The sequence below is a fragment of the Anastrepha ludens genome, chromosome 2, assembly GCF_028408465.1.
Source record: "Anastrepha ludens isolate Willacy chromosome 2, idAnaLude1.1, whole genome shotgun sequence".
Taxonomy (NCBI): domain Eukaryota; kingdom Metazoa; phylum Arthropoda; class Insecta; order Diptera; family Tephritidae; genus Anastrepha; species Anastrepha ludens.
In genome coordinates, this window is record NC_071498.1 from 104,504,712 (window position 1) to 104,529,617 (window position 24,906).

At 36.7% G+C, this 24,906-nt stretch overlaps 1 protein-coding gene across 2 annotated transcripts in view; it reads right to left on the reverse strand.

Moving 5' to 3' along the window:
- The window catches only part of LOC128855000 (protein serrate), a 147,831-nt gene that overhangs the window by 85,571 nt on the left and 37,354 nt on the right, over positions 1-24,906 (reverse strand). For both annotated transcript variants that reach the window (XM_054089539.1, XM_054089538.1), the window contains 2 exons: positions 18,941-19,058; positions 18,629-18,810 (listed from right to left, as the gene is read on the reverse strand). In XM_054089539.1, coding sequence (XP_053945514.1) covers positions 18,629-18,810; positions 18,941-19,058 — 300 coding nt within the window. The remainder of the gene's footprint in view (positions 1-18,628; positions 18,811-18,940; positions 19,059-24,906) is intronic.

Consider the following 24,906-nt stretch of genomic DNA (forward strand, 5'->3'; position numbering starts at 1 on the left):
AAAAATAAATCTATTTGCGCAGTTCATAGAGCACTGGCGACGTCATCGGTCTTTATTTCTTTCGAAATGAGGAAGGAGCGGCTGTTACGGTGAATGGCGAGCGCTATAGAGCCATGCTGAGGATATTTTTGTTTCCTAAGTTATTCAGCATCGACGGCATTTGGTTTCAGTAAGGCAACGCACCTTGCCAGAAAGCGCGCTTAACAATCGATTTATTGCAAAATCAATTGGCTGACAACTTTCATTCCAGAAGTTGTCCTCGTTGTGCAATTTATGCCTCTGGTTTACTTTTTTTGGGGATATGTTAAGCCAACTCTTTAAGCATTGAAAGCCAATATTAAAGCCACAATTGACGCCTTAGGACCAGATTTTTTACAAAAAGTAGTCAAAAATTGGACTGACTGACTGGATCATGTAACTCGTAGCCGCGACGGACATATGCCAGATATCATATTCAAAAAATAAATCCCATGCAATAATAAAAAAATGTATTCCAATAATATTTATGATTTGTATTATCATTTTATGTTCTCAAGCACTTAAAAAAACACCCAATATCTCGCTATCAGGTTCGAACCCATAGGCGCTCGATGAAAACAGGTGAAACCCGCACCAGCCCTCGCAAAATTTTAGTGGTGCTGGTAAGCGTTCGATTGATCGATTATCGATATCACCAATCCCAATTGAGTGGTGCATTCTGTAACTTAACACATTGTGGATACATAAAATTAATGGAGCAAACACATCTGTAAATCAGTATTGTGCGATTCATGGTTTAAAAGAGGCTACTTTCTGAAATCTGTGTAACTTCATCGAAAAAACTGAAAATGGAAAATTAACTTATAAAAACAAAAACGTTTAATGCCTTTAAGCCGAAGGACTATGTCAAAAATACATGTAAACAGTTGAGATAATCATCTTATTCGCGCTAGGTAGTGCTCTACTCATCGGCAAGCTTATGTAAAGGTGGCAAAAATTCCTGCTTAAGCATATGGAAACTACACATAAAAAATGGGACGCGCTAAATTTACAAAACGCAGCATTTAAAGAGGCATCACACCACAACAACCTAAGTAGCGCCCCAAAGCATGTTTACAACAAACACAAAACAATAAGAATTTATGCCAAATGAGAAGGCACCAAAAAACATAAAAAACAGCAAATAACAACAACTGCAAGTGCTGCACATAAAACATTTATGACTTTATTACAAACATTTACACATACCACTTAAACGTATTTAAACATAAACTCCAATGTAGGTATGAAATGTAGAAGAAGTTAAAATGAGGGACCTTCAAACTGAAAGCTCGGTGTCGATGCTTCGAGCAGTGCATGTGAGCGAGCAATAGTAAAAGGAAAACCAAACAAAAATAAAAAATAGTGGACAGCGCAGAACAATGGCATAAACTAAAAACAATATGAAAATAAACAAAACAAATAGGAGAGAAAAAATAAAAAATATCAACTTCGAAATAAGTGAAGCAAATAACAACATTTTATTTCATTCATTTAACAGGTTCCATTTACTTATGTGCTCAACCGCGAACAGCAACGCCATAAACACTACACACAGCGAGCAATATGCGCACGGCGGGAAGGGATGCCGATGTCGGCAGCTAAGTAGGCAGCAATCACTACAAACAGTGACTGAACACGCCGCAACACACCCATTGGCAGCGCCACTGGCTAACTGGCTAAGTGACTATTTGACGAACTCACGAGCTGACGAACTGACGAGATGACGAACTGGCGTTCGCAACGCAAACTGACCGGGCCAGCCAAATGCCTCAAAGCGACGCAAGCAACCAAGAAGCCAAGAAGCCGAGAAGCTAAGCTCCTATTCAGCTCCGACAAGGCAATGTTCCCACGAAACAGGTTGCCTGCCTGTGCTTGTGTGCACCGCCCCAACTGCAGCCCTCCCGCCACGTTGTTCTTCGAATTGAAGCAAGAAACAAAACACATTTTTTTTTCATTCTTGTATTCGGATTGCCTTTGCCAGCCATCGTACTAAAGTCACTGCCGCGACTGGCAGCCCTCCCTTTTTGCCCACATCGACGCAGTAGCAATCAGCAGTCAGTCAATGCTCGGTCGTTCTCACTGCGTTCTTTAAGCTGTCCGTCCATGCAGCCGGGCGCCCAGGTGGACAGGCAATGCAGTTTCGAATCGCCACTTGCAGGTTGCAATTTTGTGCCTTCAACTCGGACTCATTGGGCGGCTGTAAAACACAGCGCATGCGCATGCGCATATAGGTACAAACACACATTCAAGCGTGCATATGTATATACAAACATACAAATAACTTTCCAGTTAGCGCTGTTTTGGCCGTCTGCGTAGCTGGCTAACCGGCCAACAACTACATGACCACCATCAGAATTGCTGTCGAACGCCAGTCGAAATGCGTTGACGACTGGTTGTGTGCGATAGCCAAAAGCTATGGGCCACAGACACTCCAAAACTTGCCACCAACACCTATTTTGAGACACACCAAGGCACAGATTATATGGTTTTGTTATTGTGTTTATATTATTTAGTTGCTACATATTAAGTATTTGTTGTTTCTTCCACGTTCAACGAGTTGTACAGTTGAAGCAGCGTATGTTTATTAACTCTTTTCGAATAACTAGGTATGTAGGTGTGTTTAATTGTTTGATTGTAAAAAAACTGGAATACAGCTGTTTCCCAAGTGAAGGAATTGCTTTGTTACTAGAAAGGTCTGCTTATATAAATATAATTGGAGGATACATCCTTTGTTAGCTGTTGAGCTTCTCGAACAATTTATGATGTGTGCTTTAATGTAGTCCTACATATAAATGAACCTGCGGCTTTAGACCGTCTGCGAGCAAGGGATAGTTTTTTACGAGCAAGTCTTTTCATGGTAGACTTAAACTCGTAAATTTTACATTGCCTGTAGAGTGTGACTGCTCTTAGAAACCACCTTTTCAGTCATTTGAGGTTTCATGTCAACGGCAGGCGTCGAAAGCCCGGACCTACCGACTAGTGCGGTGACCTTAGCCAAAATTTGATGGAACAAATATGTGGCAAATATGGCAATGGCAAACTTCCGAGTGTATTTGTGCCATGAAATATCTCCTCATAAAAATATGTGCCCGTCGGAGGCAGCTAAAAGCTGTAGGTCCCTCCATTTGTGGAACAACATCAAGACGCACACCACAAATAGGAGGAGACATTCGGCCAAACACACTGCCAATTATATATATTATAAATATTTTTATAAATACGTAACCTGTACTTATAGATCTTTACAGTGCTTACAAATTGTTTTCAACGATTAGAGCCGCACTTGTTGGAGGAAACATTTGTTCGATGACTAAACTCTCAATGAAGCACTTACAAGTTTCTTGCGTGGTAAAAAATGTGCACGTAGCTGTTGGCATTTTCGATTAAAATATTCTAAAATATGTAAAAAATAATTAAAGTATCATAAAAAGTTTTAGTTTATAGGTAGTTTTGTTAGCATTTCTTTAAATTATCTGCAGCACAAACTATTAAAGCCTAAAATAATAAATGTACAAATTGTCCTATATTTGTTATTATTTTTTATTATTTAGTGCCTTTATTTAAGTGAACCAATAAATCAAGCACAATGTTACAACTTTTATAAATTTACAACGTTTATAAGTTTTACTACTGCGAAATACCGTTAGATGCAATAATATTTTAATCTTTATTTTCGAGCAAAGTACAGTCTTCACTTCAAGTATCATACACCCTTGTGTATCTAGGAGAAGATCAAATACGGTTGCTTCAATAGTCATTTTCTTCCACAAAAATAATTGCCTGTAATCAAGTAAGTTGATTTTTTTTTATATCACCAATACAGTCTCACTTTCGTCGGAAACCAACTGCTGTCACGTCCCCGGTAACGTCAGTAAATTAATTGATTCCTTCAAAATAACTGAAAGCCGGTTAACGGTCTAATGTTGGTCACACCCCTATCTCTAAAATGCACCTTGCATATCTTACACTGCTCGAAACCGTGTTGATCAACCATCATCTTCTATCAGCTACTTCAAAATGCGTGTTATCTCCCTCTCTCTCACCGCTACCACGGATTTAAACCTCGTATTTGCAGGCTTCAGGCGGCTGGTCTTAAATTGGTATTCTGTACTTGCTAGAAACTATTTTGCAAATAATAAGGAACGAGGTGACGCATTTTAGTTCTACCATAATTCGTTTTTTCTTAAAGGCAGCTTAATATGAAAATGAAGATAGTAATTTTAGCTACTAGCTTGAGTTTCAGGATGCCTGTGTAGATGCGTAATGCCAATAATATGTTTTTTATGCGTGTCATACTTTACTCTATCTGAAGTGTACTCCCTTGGTTGTTTATGAAGAAATATCTCAAACTTTGCAGTATTTTAGATTTTGTAGTCAACCTTCGAATATTGCCCCAAACTACTCGGCATTTTCCGTATGCCAATTATATTATACGTTAGAATAGTTGGCAACCAAATGGAGACCCGGTATTTCCCCTCTATAGCGTTAAAATTATATGTGGTTGTTTTTGTGGCAAAGTCTTTTAATTATATTTAATAAAATTCCATTCTTCCTAAATTTTTTGCATTTATTGCCTTGTACAAAATCCACTTTATAAATAACAAGACTTGAATAATTTTTTTCGTGTAATTATCCAGCCCGCCTAAATAAAAATAATGTAAATTCTACACATCTGGCAAATATGAGTATGTTCAGCAGTGTATCCAGGGTTCTAGCGCTCCATTTCGACACCGCTCCATTTATCAGATTGCAGTGTTTGATAGATTTACAAATAATATTTTACTTGTTCAGCGATTTTTGAGCTATGTCGCGCCGCTTTTCCATATTTTCGAGCGCTTAATCATTTTCAATGGTAAAACCCCATTTTGGCGGTTTTCAGAAGGATGCAAAAAATTACAGCTCCGAAATCCTTTGAATATAAGCATGAACAGCGTGTACCGCGTGGCTAGTGCTCTCGCATATGCTCGCATTTCCTCTTGCCAACGTTAGTCTCGCTATTTAACAGCCACTCCTCGTATGCACGTGAATTATGTTTGCACTACATACAAATCTGTCACTGTAGACAAACCACTTAAAATGTGGCCGCTTGCTGTTAATGTCTGTGCCAACGTAGCTGTTGGCGGTTGGTGTGGCATGAAACATTGCATGAAACAAGTGCTACCACATGAAATGCATTACCGACGACAAATATGTAACTCGAAATATTTTAGCGGATTTTTCTGCTCGTTTGCGCAATTCTGGCAGTTATCTAATTTATGTTTAGACATACAATTCACATTAAAGCAGAGTTTAGATAAAATAAATCGACTTTTTTCTGGATTGTAAGCAATTAAGTATCTGGAAAATCTATTCAAATTTATTCCATTGTATGGAGGACATACATATATGTATGTATGTGTGTGTGTCTGTTTATTTGTATTAAGTCCAAAAACGCTATTCATGCAAGTTGTCTACTAAAGTAAGTCACATTTTAAGTGTCTGAAAGAATATACTTTTTTATTGTTCTCAAGGCGAATACCAAAGAACCCAGCTGGAAAACTAAACTCCCAATGCAAGTAGGAGACAAACGCAATGCTGGAAATACAAACACTAAGCAAATAACCGACATGAGGCCTTAAAGAAACAAACAGCAGCAAATGTTGCGCCATAAAAGCCTCAGAGGTTATAAAATAGCCAAAGTAAGTGCATGTAAGCAAACAATGACTTGGCAACAACAATATTTGAAACAATTGTAATTAGAAGTATGGCAAATATGCCAACAACTCGAAAAGGCACACAGTAAAAATTAAGTTTAAAAATACTCGCACTTCTAAGTGACGACCAAAGTGCGCAAGTACACACACACATACATATGCGCTTATTTTGAGGTATAAAGGCTTATGGCCAATGGACGTGGGTCAGTGTTCAGTTCGCAATGAAGCAATAAAAAACAACAAAATGTTCTAAATAACAGTGCAAAAACAGACATAAAAGCACGAGAGCAAAAACGAAAAAGACAGAAGAGCAAATAAAGCAAATAACAACAATAATAATAAAAGGGGGCAACAAGTCAACTGTTAAACCGGCCAAAGCCATAATTTCACAAAAAAAAAAAGAAGTTGTGTGGGCAAAAAATGCGCGCCAAGCATACGACAAAAAACACCAACGAAGCTGCGTTGGATAGCACCAACTGGAAATTGATGGATACACTAACGTACATTTTTTTTACAAGATTGTTGCTTGAATACGATTACATACCGCATTTTTGTTTCGTTTTTGCTCAGCAATGAGCAAGCAAAAAAATTGCAAATTAAAGTGGCGTAAAAAATTTTACAAAACCCTCACAAAAAAAAAACAACATAAAAAAAATTATACACAAAACAAAATGTGTACACTCACTCATACATACAGATGTACTTAACATGTGTGTGATGGCAACTTAAACACGTGAAATACTTATTAATCACATAAAGGTAGCAGAAAGCAGCCATAAAAACGCGTTTTCAGCTATCAAAACAGAGAAGAAAAGAATATAGACCATCATAAAAGACGCTTTTACGCACACACATGTACTTCCTCATACTCAAGTGTGTACTCGTAAAAAAACGCAAAAGCGATATCTACATACCACATTTTTGTGCTCATCCGCAGGCTTACTTGTATCCATGGAGGCGCAACTATGAACTCTTCATTGCACGTCCACTTAATCTGACATGGAATATTAATGCTATGGATTTGTCTTAAATCTGGCAGTAGACATTTAAATACATAATTAATTCATTTTCTTAGGGTTGATCGCCGTCACAGCTGGTTATCAGAGTAGGTACTGGGATATCAGAGCTGTTGAGTGACGTCGGAATCCAGGTTGGAATCTTAGTCAACGCTAAACGTTTACAAATGGCAAAAGCTTATGAGCGTTAAATACGCAGCGAGAACATTAATATGTTTCAGCGTGGTTAAAATAGCTTATGCGTAAATTTAGAGAAGTGTCATGAAATAGTAAATTAAATAGAATTTTTTTATGTGTAAGTTTATTTGCAAGCCGAAAGTTTATTTCCTTTCTTTAACTTTTCATTTTAAATAACTTAGACTTGCTGACATTCTGAATGCTCCCAGCGAGGTGGTTTTAGTGAGCTATACAGCACGATATATAGTGGCCTCCGTTAGCGAAAAGTTTGGTGCAGGACTACCCTTCCGAAGTGCTCTGCTCCTCGGCAGGCATTGGCAAACATATGAGAGTATTTCTGCCTTGAAAAAGGGCGGGGCAACTGTAGGCCCCTCCATTTTGTGGAAAAAGATTAAGGCACACAGCACAAATAGAGGAAGAGCTGAGCCAAACATGTAACCAACCAAATACATATATAAAGGGACTTTCAAAAGTGAGTCCTAGTGACACCATCTTTGAGATGTAGAACGATAGAAGAACGCGCTAAAATTTTTGAACCTTGTTATGGAAATGGTCGATCTTTCAATGGTTGGTGCAAAAAATTCAAGAAACTGGGTCTGTCGAGGATAGAAAAAAGGGCTGGCAGACCAAACAGGGGCTTCTTAAAAAGTAAAGTCCCTGTGAATAAGCCAATAAATATTCCAGAGCTAAAACACAACATTTGGATCGAGATTGCTGAACTCTGTTTGAGCGAGTCTTTGAAAATGTTGTTGAACAGAGTCCTACTTCCACAGTTCCACGTAAAGAAAAAGAACACACACACATGTTTCGTTATAGCTTCGTGTTCAATTGCTTTTGTTGTGCACTCTTTGAAGGAGAAAATGCTATCTGCAATTTGTGACTTCTATAATGCTACAATTAAAATTTAAAGATATGTATAGATTTGCATGAATATGTATGTGAATTGATTCAGAGTTGCATTTAAAAAAAAATTATTTATCCTATGACAGCTCATGGTGGACAGAGACGTATTTTGAATAAAAATAGTAAAACCTGACACCATCACCATCTAAATTTTAACATGTTTTATTTTAAAACAACATCTATTTGCGTCTTTTTAAATACCCTGATATATGCATGATATTTATGATATACATTATCACTATATAAGCCCACGACAAATCGATGACTCATAACCCTTGTCTATTTTCTTCTTATTTTGGTTTTTTATAAATGTATAGCAATTTGCCTAACAAAAATCGTATAAATCCAATTATCAAATTTTATACAAAAATTAAAAAAATTCTTTAATCCTTTATTCCAGTTTCATGATTTTAAATCCTAGATAGCACTCTATACTTGGCACATTTTATACGCTATGGCCCATCTTCGCCAACTCGACGACGCCTACTTTTATTTGATGTGCAGTGCTTCCAATACAAAATAAATTTGGATTGTTATGCGTTGATTTAAATAAATTTTTTTGTATATAACTTTTGAATTTTGCAGTGCTATTATACATTTTGAACGTATAAATTAAATAAACAAAGAAACCCTTTTTCTGATCAACTTGAACACAAAAACTTTTCCTCGTCGCTTCGACGAAGAAGTGCCATCTTAAGTTAATTAGAATTTTTAGAACAAATTTTGGTATTAAATTTTTCAGCTTATTAAATTTTAGGATATAAAATATAAATTTGAAGTTAATAGAAAATTCCGTTGAGTTTAGATAATTTTTTTCTTGTCGGTGTTAAATTATCCAAGATCAATAAAAACTTAGAGCCACTTCCATCTTGCTCTTTATGGTATTACTTTTAAATATTGTAGTTTTCTAAGAATTCTAAATAAAAAGTGTGGAATTTTGGTGGAAATTTGATGAGTGTTTGAAAGTTTTGTCGAAAGCTTGAAACTTGGGTTTGTATGTAATTTATTTTAGAATGAAGTATATATTTATATACAGAAAAAAACTAGAATTAATTAAAAACAAATAAAATAAAAACGCATTAATATGTGAGGATATTTTCATTATATGACTCATTGCATACGAATTCTGAATGGTTGAAGTAGTTTATTATCCGATATTAAGGCACCTTTCTGGTCTAGAATTTCGAAAAACTCAATTTTTTTCCATGCTATGATAGTTTATACTTTTCAAAATTACACTTGCAAATTTTTATATTGAAATTGGTTGTAGTTTAGACGTTACAATCATTTAAGACAAGACCGGTTTGGAGTACGGCGCCCAGGTATAAGCACGTTAACCGTCTTTTTCTCGAAACTATTTTTTCCGAGTTGACGTTGGTAATTTCTCAAAAAGTACTGAACCGATTGATTTAAATTTTTAATATGTTTTTGAGTAGACTTGTGGCTCTCGCGGGTAGCAGAATTATAATTTTATAATCAATTTTTCAATTTTTTTTTTAAGAGCGAGAACGGGAAAAAATCCTTTTTTTGTTTTTGTTTTTCCAATAAACAGATAGAATATCTAGAAAAAAATATTTTTTTGTAAATCTGCTACCCACCATAGCGACATATCTCCTGATGAATAATCGATCGAATTTTTTTTTTCAGACGTACCTTAGCAGCCGAATCAGTTACGCCAGTGGCATGTGTTACTTCAGGGGAAGCATTTTTTTTATCATTGTCATTGAAAAAAATATTTTTTTTTGTAAATAAAGAATTGATCTAATTAATAAAAACGATCTTAAATTGATACTGATTGTTTTTTTTTCAATTTTCAACGCCTTCAATTTTCAGGTCTCTAGACCAGAAAGGTGCCTTAAACGAAAGATGTGCTTTTGTAAGTGAATGTAGAGAATGTCTTGATAAGCCGAATATCTTAGGCCGGAACAATAAGATACACACATATCCGATGGGTTCTAGGACACATATGAATTACTAAGAAAGATCAACTTCTCTTCATTTCGGAAGTAGAGGAAGGACAAACAAGATCATACTGAGACAATCCAGGCTTATCGAAATCATAATATGGTAGATAGATTCAACCAAAACCGATTTAAGGACTGTATGGAATTAAATTAAATAATTTTAGAATCATCTTAGGACTTCTAACAGGGTATTTTAGAAAAAATTACCAACCTGGGTATATACTTCAATGAAACTTGCATACTTTACCAGAGGAGGAAATAAAACTCAATAAATTGGGCAAATAATAACATTTACTGGGTCACAATAGATCTTTCAGGTCGCAGTGCTAAGTCATCTTATAATAGGGTATACTCAATAACGCATTACAATGCGCAACGTACTTTTGCAGTGTTGGCAATACGTTCAGAAATGCAAATATGGCAGTACTGCAAATGCATCGCGTTCGAAAACGCATTTTTGTGTCAAACGTCGCGCATTATTTGCAGGAAAAATTTTAATACTGCCAATCTATCAATTGCAACACTTGTCACATTGGCAGTGCTGCCAGCACTGCAATTACTGCGCATTTATAATGCGTTTCTGAATATACCCATAATAATAAGAGCAAAGCTAAATAGATATCTGAAGAAAAGTTGATGTGGACTCCTTCTTATTAAACATCAGTCGGCAATTATTCAGCCCTTACATCACTGGTACTTGACATTTTGGGGCGGAAAGACAGGCACTTTGACAATAAAGCGGCAATAAAAAAATACCGATTCTTTGTGCTCAAAAATGTAGGTATTGGTTATTTGTGTACAAAATACAATATTATTTTAATATTAAATTTAATTTTAAATAATTTAAAGATAAGATCAAACTTTTTTTTAATTTAGTACTCACTTTAATTTTGTTCAGTGGGCTACTTCTATTGAATAATAGTTAATGTGCTTTTTTTTTTTTTGTTAATATTTATATGTATGTATTTAATATTACAATTACTTCCGCTCTCAGCCTTAAAAATGTAGTTAAAAAGTGGTTGGTCTTCGCATTTTCTAAAGAAAAAACTAAATCATAAATCGCTAGCTGATAAATAACCAACTATGCACTTACACACCTACTAAAACTAACATACAAGCATTACTTCAGATCGGTACATCATCAAATCAGTACACGCACACCTTCAATGTACACCTTGTCTGCGGGGTACTACCAAGCTGTACGTCGCTCACTCAGACCCCTGGTAGCAGCAACCGCAGCAATAAAGTATACAATAATTTTCAACGCCTGCTTGTAATAAAAAAAAATTAAAAAATATTTGAAAAATGTTCGAGAAATGCAAATGTGTGCGTGTTCTCACCAGCAAATGAGTAATGTGCGTTTAAAAGCGCAGAAAATATCGAACGAAAAAGAAGAGTTAAAAAGGTATTTCTGTTGTGCCAAGTTGAATATGAACAGCAACAACTAGTAACTTTAATTGCTTTTTGTTACTCGAGCTGAGATGATGATGTTGCTTTGCCTTTGTCTGAGCGTAGCATTTCCCCCTATTTGTTGCTGCTGCTCTCGCACTTGTAAATAATTGTTTTTCGTTATAGTCAAAGTTTGTTTCGTTTGTTGGACCAACATTATTGACCGGCCGCACAATATGGGCGAATTAATCCGTTTTAATTTGATTTTTGTTAGAGTTTTGCTTCAACGAAATTTATTTCATTCAAATTACTAACTGATGACTCAGTGCTTTTTACGCTTAAATCTTCATTCTTTTCTGTTTTAGTTTTTGTTTTTTTTGTTTTGATTAAAAAAGCATTAGTGTAAGAATATGTATCGAAATGAATATGCATTTTTATGTGACCACATACGTACTTACATTGGTATGTATGTACAAATGTGTGTAAACAAAAGCGATATTTGTTAGGAACTCCTACTTATATATCAACATTAGGATGTCTGGGTGGATTAGATGTAGATTTAATTAGATTATATCATGTTTGAGGTTTGTACCTCGACCTCTTGGCCTTTTGTGATCTCTACTCATCACACTACTTCATCCAAACCGAGTTCCCTTATTTAATAAATTATTAAATAGAACTGGGTTGGACTGAGCGTATGAGCCTTTCATCCGGCTGCAATTGGCTGAGAAGGTGTATTGGAATATACGGCAGAAACGACACGAGTCAGTGAACCAGCGCCTTTATCTTCTGATGTCTTCGAGCCATCTCTGTATCAGTGGAGGGTACACTCCCGAGGTTTCCTTTCAAATGCAGGTATACTCCAGTTTGCTTTTTCGTTGAGTTCGATTCTGAATTTCCTTTCATCACCAGGTAGCTGGGCAAGTGGGAGCTACAGACTTAGCAATTCCATGTTCTTAGATGACACCACTTTTCCTTTGCCGAAACCTTCCCTACTAATATTCAAAAGGCAAAGGCTTGGCTCTGAATAACTATGTCAGCTCGAGCATCACCTCCATCGTAGCTATAGGGCAGGTTCGCATCGCCCCCGCGAGCTAAGCGCTGAAGCATAGTTAGTGCTGCCCGCACTGTCGAGAGAGAAGCTATCGACACCCAGGCAACATCTCCATATGTTGCCATTAGCATTATTATAATGATGTACATCCATCTCAGTGTTCTTGGGCTGCAGCCCCTGGATTTTTCTGCAAGACGTTTGCAGCCTTTGTTGCTTTTTTCCTGAGAAAGGTATGCTGACAACACCATCTATTGAGCTGTTTGCAGTTGGAAAGTACTGTCCGCTGCTGCGGTTTCAGCTATCCTTGTCTGTAGCTATCCATTTGCAGATGGGTGTCACCACCTACCTCTTCTTTACTGCACGACATACCCCCGAGTGAGAGGCGTTGTCGAAAGCTCTCCCAATATCGAAGGCACAGAGAACTGATTCCTCATAGTCAAAAGCTCTCTGGATATCCGTACATAGCTGATACAGCGCAGTGCCCTTACTGTCCCATACGCATGACTACAATGGCGTGCCATCTCAAATACGAGTATAAGGATAGTCAGCATTGTCATTGAGTCCATCATAGAGAAGTTACGAAAGCATGACATGGAATACATCTACATATAATTATCTTAACGATTGAGTCCAACTCTGTATTTTGCTTGAAATGAAGTAATCGTCTGAATCTTGTTTTAAGTATGCCGAACTCATTTTTGACAACAATTCTTGTGGAAGGATGTAACAAATGGCTTATGTTTCTTCTTTTCCGTAATGCTGTGCTTCTTCGTGCCATTTCCGAGCCACTTACATAAAAAGAACTGAGTTTTTATAAAATTTGCGTTACGCTCGATGAACTTTTTGAATTTAACATCACTACAAAATATAAGAACACTTTTGTCTTGTTCCTTTGTACTAAATGTGCTTTGTGCTGACAAGTGAAAATGATTGTACTGATATCTTAGAAGTTGCCTCTCAATATACCTGTTAGGATCCCATTTCGACATATTTCATGTGCAACTTCAAATATACTATGAATGCACCCATTACGCGAACTATAAGTGAACTTAATAATATTAAAGATATCGACTTGTCAATTACTGGAGCGGCATTGAAAAACTTACTCCTAAATCATATATGAACTCATAGATCCTTCTAATAAGTGCATAAACACTAGTATTTTACAATTATTTTGCTTTTCTTCCGAATAAAATGAATTCTATCCGGATTGAAGTAAAAATATTTTTGGATGAGGAACGGCAGCAAAATTTAATGATACTTCAAATGCTGCTGAAAACATTGAGATATGTCTTTAAGCTTTGGAAATGGATGACACTTTATAAGAAACTCAGAGACCTCAGTGAACTCAAAGCGTAGCCTTCCGAACTCAGCCTTGCTTTTTTCATGGAATTTACGAATATTATACTACGACGGATGATAATTAAATATTATTGCCTGTTTTTCTAAGGGATGCCGTAACCGACTGGGCTGGTGCGTGACTACCATTCGGAAGTACACGAGTGCTCTGCCCCGGGCAGAAACCAACAAATATGTTTTTGTTTTTTGTAACTCTATTTATTGAATGCAATCAGTCATAAATATTTAATTAAAATTTTGAAAATATGACAGTTGTAAGAACTACCAATAGGGTCCATTACTTAAAGTCTACATTTTAAATCTTTGTGTCAGATCAGTAGGTATACAAGTCTTAAGTCTGCGTGGGAAGGTGGGGAAGTTTTATTTCAAGCTACTTCCGCTTTGAAAATATAGTTATGATATCGCCACGTTAGACGTCGATCAAAATTAATGATCTATCTGGCGTAGGTATCTGGCAGTTGTTAATATGCACTGGAAGGCAAGTAGACAGGACAAGGTAAACATTTCTCTAATAGCGGTCGGCCTTAGCAGGAAATGGTAAACTCCGAGTGTACCTATTTCCGCCTGAAAAAGCTCCTCATAAAATAACTATTTGCTATTCGGAGTTGGATTAAAACGCACACCACAAATAGGAGGAGGAGCTCAGCCAAATACTCAACAAATGGTGTATGCCCCAGTTATATGCATATATATATATAATATGATTTAATTTAATTTTTGTGCTTCCCTATTCCACTCAACACTGGTTTTATTTACTTATTCTTAATACTCTGCTATATATCATCGCCATTTTTCTGTACATACGCAGTATATTTCTTTATTAAAAATCATGCTTTTCGATTATTTAACCCTTCGATTCTATGAAATGCCTCAACTTCACCTTAACCAGCGTAATATTCTTTATAAAAGACTCTCGCGGGACTCTATATATATATATATATATGTATACCATATATTCTGAGGGGTTTCACAATACTAAGTATATTTACATATTATTAAAATGCACAAGAAAATGAAGCAATGCGAATTTAGTATTGAGTTTCCAATTAAATTCCGGATTTTACCGGAAAAATTATGATAAGAACTTAGAACATACGCTAGAGCTGGCCCGCTAGGGGCACGCGAGAGCCCCTACTTTTTATAAAGAATATTAAGCTGGTTAAGGTGAAGTTGAGGCATTTCATAGAATCGAAGGGTTAAATAATCGAAAAGCATGATTTTTAATAAAGAAATATACTGCGTATGTACGGAAAAATGGCGATGATATATAGCAGAGTACCAAGAATAAGTAAATAAAACCAGTGTTGAGTGGGATAGGGGCACAAAAATTAAATTAAAGGAACGCTAAGTTCTTTAGGTGGCATTAAAAAATGGTCAGCAGAAGGATTCTTTACAAATGACCAATCCCATATATATGTATGTACTATATAAAACACGGCACAGGCTCTCAGTATTAAAAACGTGAGGTTGCAGGCAGGGTTTACTAAATGCATCGAAATAAGAATTAACGACTTTTTAAGAGCAGCGAGATACAATTCAGCTGGATGTTCAATACTTCAAATACGGCAGTTTTACTTGTTAATATACATATTCGTTGAGGTGAAAATGTGCCTCTACCGCTCATGATGAAATGCACTTCTTGCACAACGACAAATTTCATAAAACGTTTGGATCACTTTTAGACGATGTGTAAATGAGTCGCTCCATGATCAAGCTTTGCCACAGTTACAAATATTAGTTGTTTGAAAAAAATATACTTATCGCGAATAATCATTATATAAATTAGCTTCACAGGTTTGTCAAAGCATTCGTTTCGGTGATAAGCTACATAGAAGTGGGATTCTATGAGAAAGAGGAACCTCGCATTGACGTGAAGTTTTTAGTGAGTCATATTTTTACACACATACATAGGCTACCACCATACAGAAATTCGGTGAGAGGAAGAGCTGGAAGAGGACACAATTAAAGTAGAAAAATATAGTAGGCTACCCGTTAGAATTTGCCCCCATAGCCAATCTTGAGCTCTGACAATTCTGGCAGGTGGTTCTACGAATTGAACGCAGCGCCAATGTAGCTATGCAACTTTTCCCCTACACAGGATCTCCCTAATATCCAAACATACGTATGTATAAATGTGAGTATATGTATTTATGTATATTTCCTTTGTGCAATCGAAATATCAAAAATTATACCGTGATGCGTAAAAGTAGTTTAGATAATCGTTCAGCCTTTTTTCTGCATTTAAAGTGTAGAAATACCTAGTAGAGGTTTTCAAGCCAAGTAATTGTTTAAAAAAATATCAAATTTGAATAAACTAGAAATTATTATCTGAGCAAAACCAAAAAACTACAGCTAAACATTTTCGCAGCTCTTATCTTATGAATAAAATAAAAATATACCAGAGTTGAGCTGGACTTTTTGGATATTACTCACAAGCACTCAAAATTAAATTCAATCAAATCAGCCAGAAACCATAGCAATTTAACAACGTACATATAAGTGCCAATAAAAATTATTTAACAAGCTCACAAGAAATCAGTGGAATGGTTGGAGTAACCCACGTTGAAGCTGCGTTACCGTATTGGTGCAAAGAAAAACCAGACAAGCAGACAAATTAATTGCATGCTGTGCTGTAAAAATGTGCGTGCCATTCAATCAATCTTATTATTGTTTTTTTTTTTTTTTTTAATCCAGAAAGTCAGGTATATTTCTATTTCTAAAAAGTAGAGTGATTGACGGAGAACATTCGACTGGTATTTGGTGCTTTTGTGTATTGAAACATTAATAACTCCTTCACCGCATCAAATTTGAAGAGTTTAAGCAGGAAATTTACAAATTGCGAGTTCAATTGCAATTCATGGCAGACTAATTGACGCAAATATGTATGTATTTTTATTTTATCCACAACTAAGACTATGAGCTTCCACAAAAACACTTTGGTACATGCATCATCGCCTTTTAAATGTCTGCAATCTTCTTATTATTTTAGTAATTACTTATTATTTCATTCCCCTGTCACATATGTCTACAATTCACAACCGGGTTATGACAAAGTTTGCTGGGCACTTGCTTCTTATACTCGTAATTAAACCAGCGCTCATCTTCTCATCTTATCAGACTTGTGCAACAAATAGTTGACTTATGGATTCCAAATAAATATTCCAATGAGGCAAAGCATTTTAGTTTAATTTCATTCAAGTTTACCTGTTATCATATTCCACACACACCGCTCTCCCAGCCTTATTAGACCCCAGGCCAATATATTTAATTATTCATAGCAGTACTGGAAGTCTTCTTGTAACAGCTATCACAGCTTCATCATTATTCATTCTATTGCAGATTTTACTTCAAAAAATAGATGCAAAATCTCATAATGCATGATCCGGGTTGATAATCTAACACTGGTATGCTGTTTTTAGATAGAAATCTCTTGCCAGAAATTTTGAAGAGGGCAAGCGCATTTTCTCATTTAGCGGAATTGCGGCATAGCAAAAACCAAAAAAACTCTAATACGAACCATCGTGGAAAGAATTCAGAATGTTTGGCCAACTTCAGACTGTTTATTGACTCTCAGCTATTTTCAAAGTAACAGCTGATTTGCTGATGTAACAGGGAATGCCTCAGCTGTTTGTTTATGAAAAGACTGAGATTTTGCTGACGATATAAGAAAAAATCAAAGTCGTCAATACTCATGTCACTTCGTTGCCGTCTGAACAACGACTGATTGGAAGAGCGTAAGAATGCGTGTCAGCTGAAGTTACTCTCACAATTTTACTTCGGACGACCAAACCTTGTAATCTATCATCCTTAAATATAAACGAGGCCTGTGGATAAAAGGATTTGTTTACGACAGGTATTGCTGTCTAAACTGAAGACTTCATGCTAAAAAGCTGGCGGTCTCTGATGCTACGCAAGTATTCATGCGCGCATTCTATAGCAGCGAGATGCACTTGAAACTGGTGGAAACTGACTGCACTTTCGATAACATCGTAATTCTCCGATATAAGACTGCTGCGACATTGCAGGAAACTGCGAGGCGGATGAGCTGGCCAGACAGGGGAGATCTAAGAAGTAGTTTCCCCGTGAAATGAAAGGATTGTGATACTGTGTACCGGCTGCAGTCTGCTCCTGGAGAGGTGGGCTTCGCGTTAAGTCAGCGAGCGCTGGACCAGTAAGGTCACGAAATATTTCTGGCCACGAGTGAATCGAGGACGCTCGAGGTTGCATTGAAGACGATGTGGAATCATCTCAGCACTTTCTACTCAGCTGCTCTGCTCCCGCACGGTTAATATTTAAGTATCTTAGCTCTCATCTCTTTGTCACGCCTGATGATAAACAGGCCTTGATAATTAAAACCTGATAAAATTCATCAGCTGTAGGAAGCGGCTAACCCCACGATTTTACTACATTAGACCCACATTTTATCCTGAAGTGCCTTTAAGAATAAATGCTACGCCAGTCATATAGAGACAATTCAAGAGTTAAAACCTTAAATCGAAGCTGCTATTGGTGAGGTAGGTACCGATACTCGCGAATATGTAGTGAACACTTTGATTGAAGCTACTCCAACCATGGCCAGCCGTGGATACCATTTTATTGAAATTGGGGTGAAAAACAAGGTTTACTCTTCACCGAAAAAAAAAGAAAAAAATTCATTGCAAAATATGTCTGCGTCTTTAATTTTTTAATTCCAAGCACTAGATTGGCCACTCTGTATATAAAATGAAAGTCTTATCACTAAAAATATAAACAAAAATAGAGGCTTTGGCTCGCGCCAAATTTACGTATTATCACACATGCCAAACAGAAAAATACAAAAATAAAATAACTGTTATAAAATACGTATATAAATACGAGATTAAATAAAAAAATGCTTCTGAAGTTCCGAAAATCTGCTGTTCCAATAGCATAATGACCTTGAATATAAATACATATTTATACTTTACCTACATACACGAATGCATTTTTATTCGCTTATATATACTTCCGCTATTTATACATAAATATACACACAAAATAAATCTAAACATATTTTCTTAAATTATTACTCACCGTCCAACGAAATGTGAATGGCAACACAATCGCACTCATGCCAGGCTCGTTCAGCACAAAGCTGGAACCACCCAATATCTCTGACGTCTTGTTGCCAAATGAACAGCCCATAGATATGCTGGGCGGTGAACTCTGATACTCTTTGAGGCACAGACGAAAGGCCGTGGAGCAGGGCGGACATCCTAAAAATATTGCGAAGAAGTTATGTTTTGAATTTGGTGCAGAGAAAATGCGTAAAAATTTATTTGAATTAAATTAATGTGAATTGGAAAAATATAGATATTACATTTTGTTTCAAAAACACACACTTACCCGTCGTTTTTGTACTTCTTATTTCTAAAGGAACACCACAACAATAGCCCGTCAGTAGGTGACTATTTGTATTTGAAATTTCTAATATTTCTAATTCAAAGTTACCAGCTGCTGATATCTGTAAGAAAAAATGTCGCAAATATATTAGTTATGAGAAATTTAAGTAAAACTGAATATTTTCTATTCAATTCTATTCTATTCTATTCTATTATCCTCTGATCAAAAAGTACCGGGAATGTTTAATTTAAACGAACCGAAGGTGTAGTGCACCATGAGTACCTTCCATCGGACCAGACAGTCAATAAAGAATATTATTTATCCGTTTTGAAGCGTTTGAGAGATGCTGTACGTCGCAAACGGCCGGAAATGTGAGCAAACAAATCTTCGATTTTGAATGATGATAACGCGCCATCACACCGAACCAAAATTGTGCTGCATTATTTGACCAAATATCAAGTAAATACCACCGTGCAAGCACCGCATTCACCTGATATGTCCCGTGCTACTTCTTTTTGTTTCCCCAGTTGAAGTTACCACTTCATGGAAGGAGATTTCTGTCCATAGAGGAGATCAAAGAGAATGCTCTCGAATGAGCTGAAGGCCATCCCTTCGTCGGCCTACCAGGGGCGTATGGAGGACTGGGTTAAACGTTGGCACAAGTGTGTTGCTTCAGACGGGTCATATTTTCAAGGAGATAAAATAAATTTGCCGAAACTTTAACTCCTTTTTGTTTTATCAGGTCAGTCCATAAGTTCGTGCGTATTTTACCCATAATTTCACTTTTGTGCGATTTTTGCATACAAAAACTTATTCTCGGAATATAACGGAACTATTTATATTTTCTTTGATATATTGTGCATTCAACAAGTGATTTAATCGCGGATAGATAGATAGATGTTGTTAAAAAATAAAATGGACTTTTCTAACGCGTAAAAAATATGCCTATTTTGTATTTTTTTATAAAAGTGGTAAAATTCCAAAAACTGCTGCTGCAGAAATAACCACTGTTCACGGAGAGGATAGCGTGAGTGTAAGGACTGCGCAAAAGTGGTTTTCAAAATTCTGAAGTGGTAACTGCGACGTGGAGGATGCCCCGCGCGAGGGTCGTCCTGAAGTCTTTAACTCCGACGCCTTGCTCGAACTCGTGGAAGCTGAGCCAAATTTGACAGTCGATATGATAGCTCAGAGGTTAAATTCATCGCATAGAACAGTTTACAGGCACCTGATTCAATTGGGAAAGGTTTCAAAGCTGGGAAAATAGGTTCCGCATATACTTTCCGTCACCAACCTTCAGCAGAGAGAGAATGTGTGTTCTCAGCTGCTGCGACGGCTTGAAAATGAAAGTTTTTTGAACCGTATCGTTATTGGTGATGAAAAATGGGTCCTTTACAATAATCCTGTTCGCAAACGTCAATCGTTAGATGAAGATGAAACACCAGAACCGACCCCTAGAGATGGCCTTCACCCCAAGAAGATTCTCCTGTCTATTTGGTGGGATATGGCCGGTATTGTTTATTATGAATTTCTGGAACCGAACCAGACGATAACTGCTGATTATTATTCCCATTAGCTATCAAACCTGAATGAGGCACTTAACAAAAATCGACCGTCTTTAGTGAATATACGCAAAGTTTTGTTTCACCACGACAACGCAAGGCCTCATACCGCAAGGCAAACATTAGGCAAGCTGAACGAGCTCGGATGGGTGCTAATGTCGCATCCACCATACTCTCCGGATATTGCACCTTGTGATTATCACCTTTTCCGTGAACTTCAATCCCATATGAGTAACAAGAACTACTCCTCAAAAGAAGCTTTAAAAAGGGATATCGAAGCGTATTTTGGCTCCAAGGACAAACAATTTTTTGAGTAGGGAATTAAAAATTTGCCTAAACGTTGGGAAGACATTGTAAATAATGAAGGAAAATATATTATTGCTTAATAAATACTTTAAACATATTTTTTATTAATTTTAAAACCACCTTTAAAAAACGCATGAACTTATGGACTGACCTGATATTTAAACATTCCCGATACCTTCTGATCATAGAGTATATAATATATAACAGACCAAACTAGTTTGATTTTGTGTTCCGAAGGCAGCCACAACCCACTGTTTGTACTTGGATTTGGAAAAAAAGTTCCTACTTAAATTTTGCATAAATATTTTTACTAAATAAAAGTACAAAAAGTGCCTCAAATAGAAAACTACTTCAAACTTATTACAATAAATATTGAATAAGTTCCCGCCGAGCCGCAAAAAATATAACAAAATGTTGTTTTGAATAAAAATATGTTAACCATTAATCAAATTTAAATCATTACAAAATGTTCAAAATTTCGAGTAAATAAATATACAAATATACAGGTATATACACACATACCACTTTGTGAGGTTTCGGTTCGCATGCCACAAAGATTGCAAAAACATTCAAACAACACTTCCCAAATCACCTCGAAGCACAACACATAAAACTGCTTCTATTTATTATAATTTATGAACTTTCATTTCCCTAATCAAGCCATAAAAGCGCAAATAAATTGAATATTTACATGGGAATTGAATTGGAGTTGAATTACAAAAACAAAAATATGCTAAAACAGCTGTAAATGCCTATGAAGAAAAGAGTATCTTGAAATATCAGACAGTATTCGATAAAACAGCAGCACAATAAGCAGCCTGCTGCGATTTAATTAAACAGAAAATGCATTAGAAAAAACTTAATGGCAAGATGTGTGGAAAATAGTATTAGTCACAGTCTAGTCTCTTCGCGGCGACCTCCAGTGATGCCAACTAGCATGGAGCGAAGCGCTGAGAACGGACGGCGTGGCGCTACACAGTGGGCTAAATGGAACAGCTAGCGCGTATTAAGACATGATATATTACAAATTTAAGAATGGCATGAATTGGGCTACTCATATTTTTAACTGATACCGCAGTGAGTTTTTCAATAACCATTTTTTTTTGTGGTTGCTCCTGGACTGTCTAGGCAGAATATATAGTATTCTACATATAAGGTGACCAGATAGCAATGATAGTTTTTTTTTTCAGCAGTTGCCAAAGTTACAAATGCCACTCAGCTGTCAAAATATTATATTTAGTAAGATTTGTCATTTCAATATGCCGCGTTTCACGCTTGAGGAAGTTAAAGTTATTAAAAATATGATCGAAATTCCAATTCAGTTCTGTGTAGTTACGAAACCCCGAGATATATTATTGGCTCTGCGATTATACCAATAAGCGAAATTGTCAGTATTGGCGCAAACACAATCCATAAGTATTCGGCCAAGCATCAGTGTATCCACACTGATTGACGGTTTGGTGCGGTTTAGACCATGGTGGCATCATCGGACCTTGTTTCTTAAGAAATGTAGTAGGATATATCATTTTTAGAGTGATATTAACCAACGTTATGTTATCATAGCTTGACAACAACGGTATATCCGAGTTGTGGAAAAAAATTATGAAGAAAAAATTTGGCGACTGACTCAGTTTACAATTGCCCGCTGCGTTCATACGACTTTACACTCTTCGACTATTTTCTCTGCGGCTACTTCAAGTTCTTACTCTACGCTAACCAGTGTACAGCTTTTGATGAGCTCGAGGCCAATATTTGAGCCGCTTTTGCTGAAATAACGCTGCACATATAACAACGGGTCAGGAAAAATTTAACCGAATGCTAGAAACACCACCAGCGAATCCGAAGCGGTCAATTGAATGATGTGCTCTTCCATACACAATGGCATCAATGCAGTTTCACAATAAAGTCAGAACCAACTTGTCATCTTACTACTGTTGAAATGTTAGACCAGTATGCGTGTGAAGTGTGCGGAAATATTTCGTGCGTTCAGTTGATTAGTTAGGAGTTTGTGCGAATGCTTTATGTGTTCTTTGCTAAGTGAATGCCTGATATGGGGTATTTTTACCCGAGTCACTAGTTCAGAATTGTATAGAAGCTCAACTGGTACTTGTTTTCGCTCAGAAATATATTTTTATAATATCCTTTAACTCCAAGTGGAGCGTAGGCCTAATTTGGTTTCTGTAATCAGTTTTCTTCGAAAATGTGCAGGACTCTTCTTCTACTTCCTATTCGTATTCGTATTTAAGCGATTATACAATTTAAAAATTTTTTTTTTTCAACTACGTTTGAAAATAATTCGCAATCTGTAGCTGCTTTTACCAAGTGATCCACAAGTTGTACACCGGTCAACTGCCTTATGTTCTTCAACCAACAAAACTGCTCCCGCCCAATACCTCTTCTTCCTTCGGTCTTGTCCTGTACCATGAGTTATAGCAGTTCATATTCCACATTTCGCAGATGATGATGATGTTTTTCTACGTTTCATACACCTGAGTAGTGATCTGTCATCATGAACTCTTAACAGCTCTTCTTCATTAGAAACGTGTTCGTTCCAGGTTATTTTAAATAATCTCCATAGAAGCCGCAATTCAAATGCTTCCAGTCTGTTCTTGTCTGACATTTTTACGGCCTATATTTCCAAGCCATATAGCAGAACCATACATAGTATTTTATGAAACGTAGTTGCAATTGAAGTCGCGAAATTTTAGGACTTTGTCATATTTAAGAAATGCGGACCTTGGCATTTCAATAAGACGTCTTATTTTTGTTGACGCAATCCAGTTTTCGTTGAGTAGACAATCACGATAACTACATTTATTTACTTTTCTAGTCCAGTAAGGACTAGCTGCACGCTACAATTGCCATGCATATGGACAAACCACAGTAACACGTTTATATCGCGAACCGTTTGATGCAAGGCGGACGCCCTCTGTAGCCGCCACTAAGCTGTAGTTAGACGCTACTAGGAGGACTATTTTTAGTTTCGCGCTCACCATCGACTTTATCGACTTGATCGGCTTTGCTCTCAGGATCGTTGCTCTTACTAAGCCTCCTCACGGTGGCGAGATGTCAATCCCTCGAGGAGCCTGAGAAGTCAGGCATAACTCTGGTGCCAAGAGTACAGAGAGTACAGAAACCCTTGCACTTTGCTCCGACCGGTTCGAGAAGACAACTTCTCGTGGCGTATCGTGCTGATTGCGGTTTATACCCAAATTCGGATAGAGTAGGTAGCAACCGGGTGCGGGACCCAAAGCACGGCAGAGACTTAGGCATGCCTCGAACTACTCGAAAGGTGGCTAGAGTGTCAATTCTACACACTAATTTGATCCGCTGCGTGGGGTGAGCAGCGTGGGGTAAAGTCGACGTCGACAGGTACCCACATAAATCATACCGGACACTTTCTTCACACCGCTATTATTACGTTGAATTAAACTGTTCTTATAAACTATCCTACCGTTCTTATCTAGGCACCCTGTTTATATATAAATGAAAAATATAATGAGTTGAAGTGCTGTGATAACTGCAGAAAATTTTAAATATTTCAAGCCCAAAGCGCACTTTAGCAAATTCGAAACGAATGACTTTAAGTGGTCATCGTAAATATAGAAATGAAGAGAAGAATGAGAAGCTTCGTTGCGAATTATTAAAAAATATCAAAATTAGTTACAACTTATACATACATACCATCAAATGTACTCACATATTTGTTTATCTAAGGCAGTTATTGAAAGCGTAACAAAATTACATCAATATCGCGCTCTGATTTGTAAACCAACCAAATTTATTGCATATTTAATCGCAACCTGCGTTCCATAGTACAACAACCAACGTGAATATATTATGTACAACAACAAAGACCACAATCGGCATTTTATGCCTATGAGAAAAATTCGCTTATACAAAAAATACGATTTAATTAAACAAGGTATCCAGCAGCTCAAACAACTTATAACTCATTACAGCAGCAGTGAGGCGCACAGCATACAGAATGAAAGCATATACAAAAATTTAAATAAGAAGTTATTTGAGGTGCTTATACGTATATATTTTTGTTACAAACAGACGCGCATACAGTATGTTAAGCTATGTGGCCTTTATTGAGCG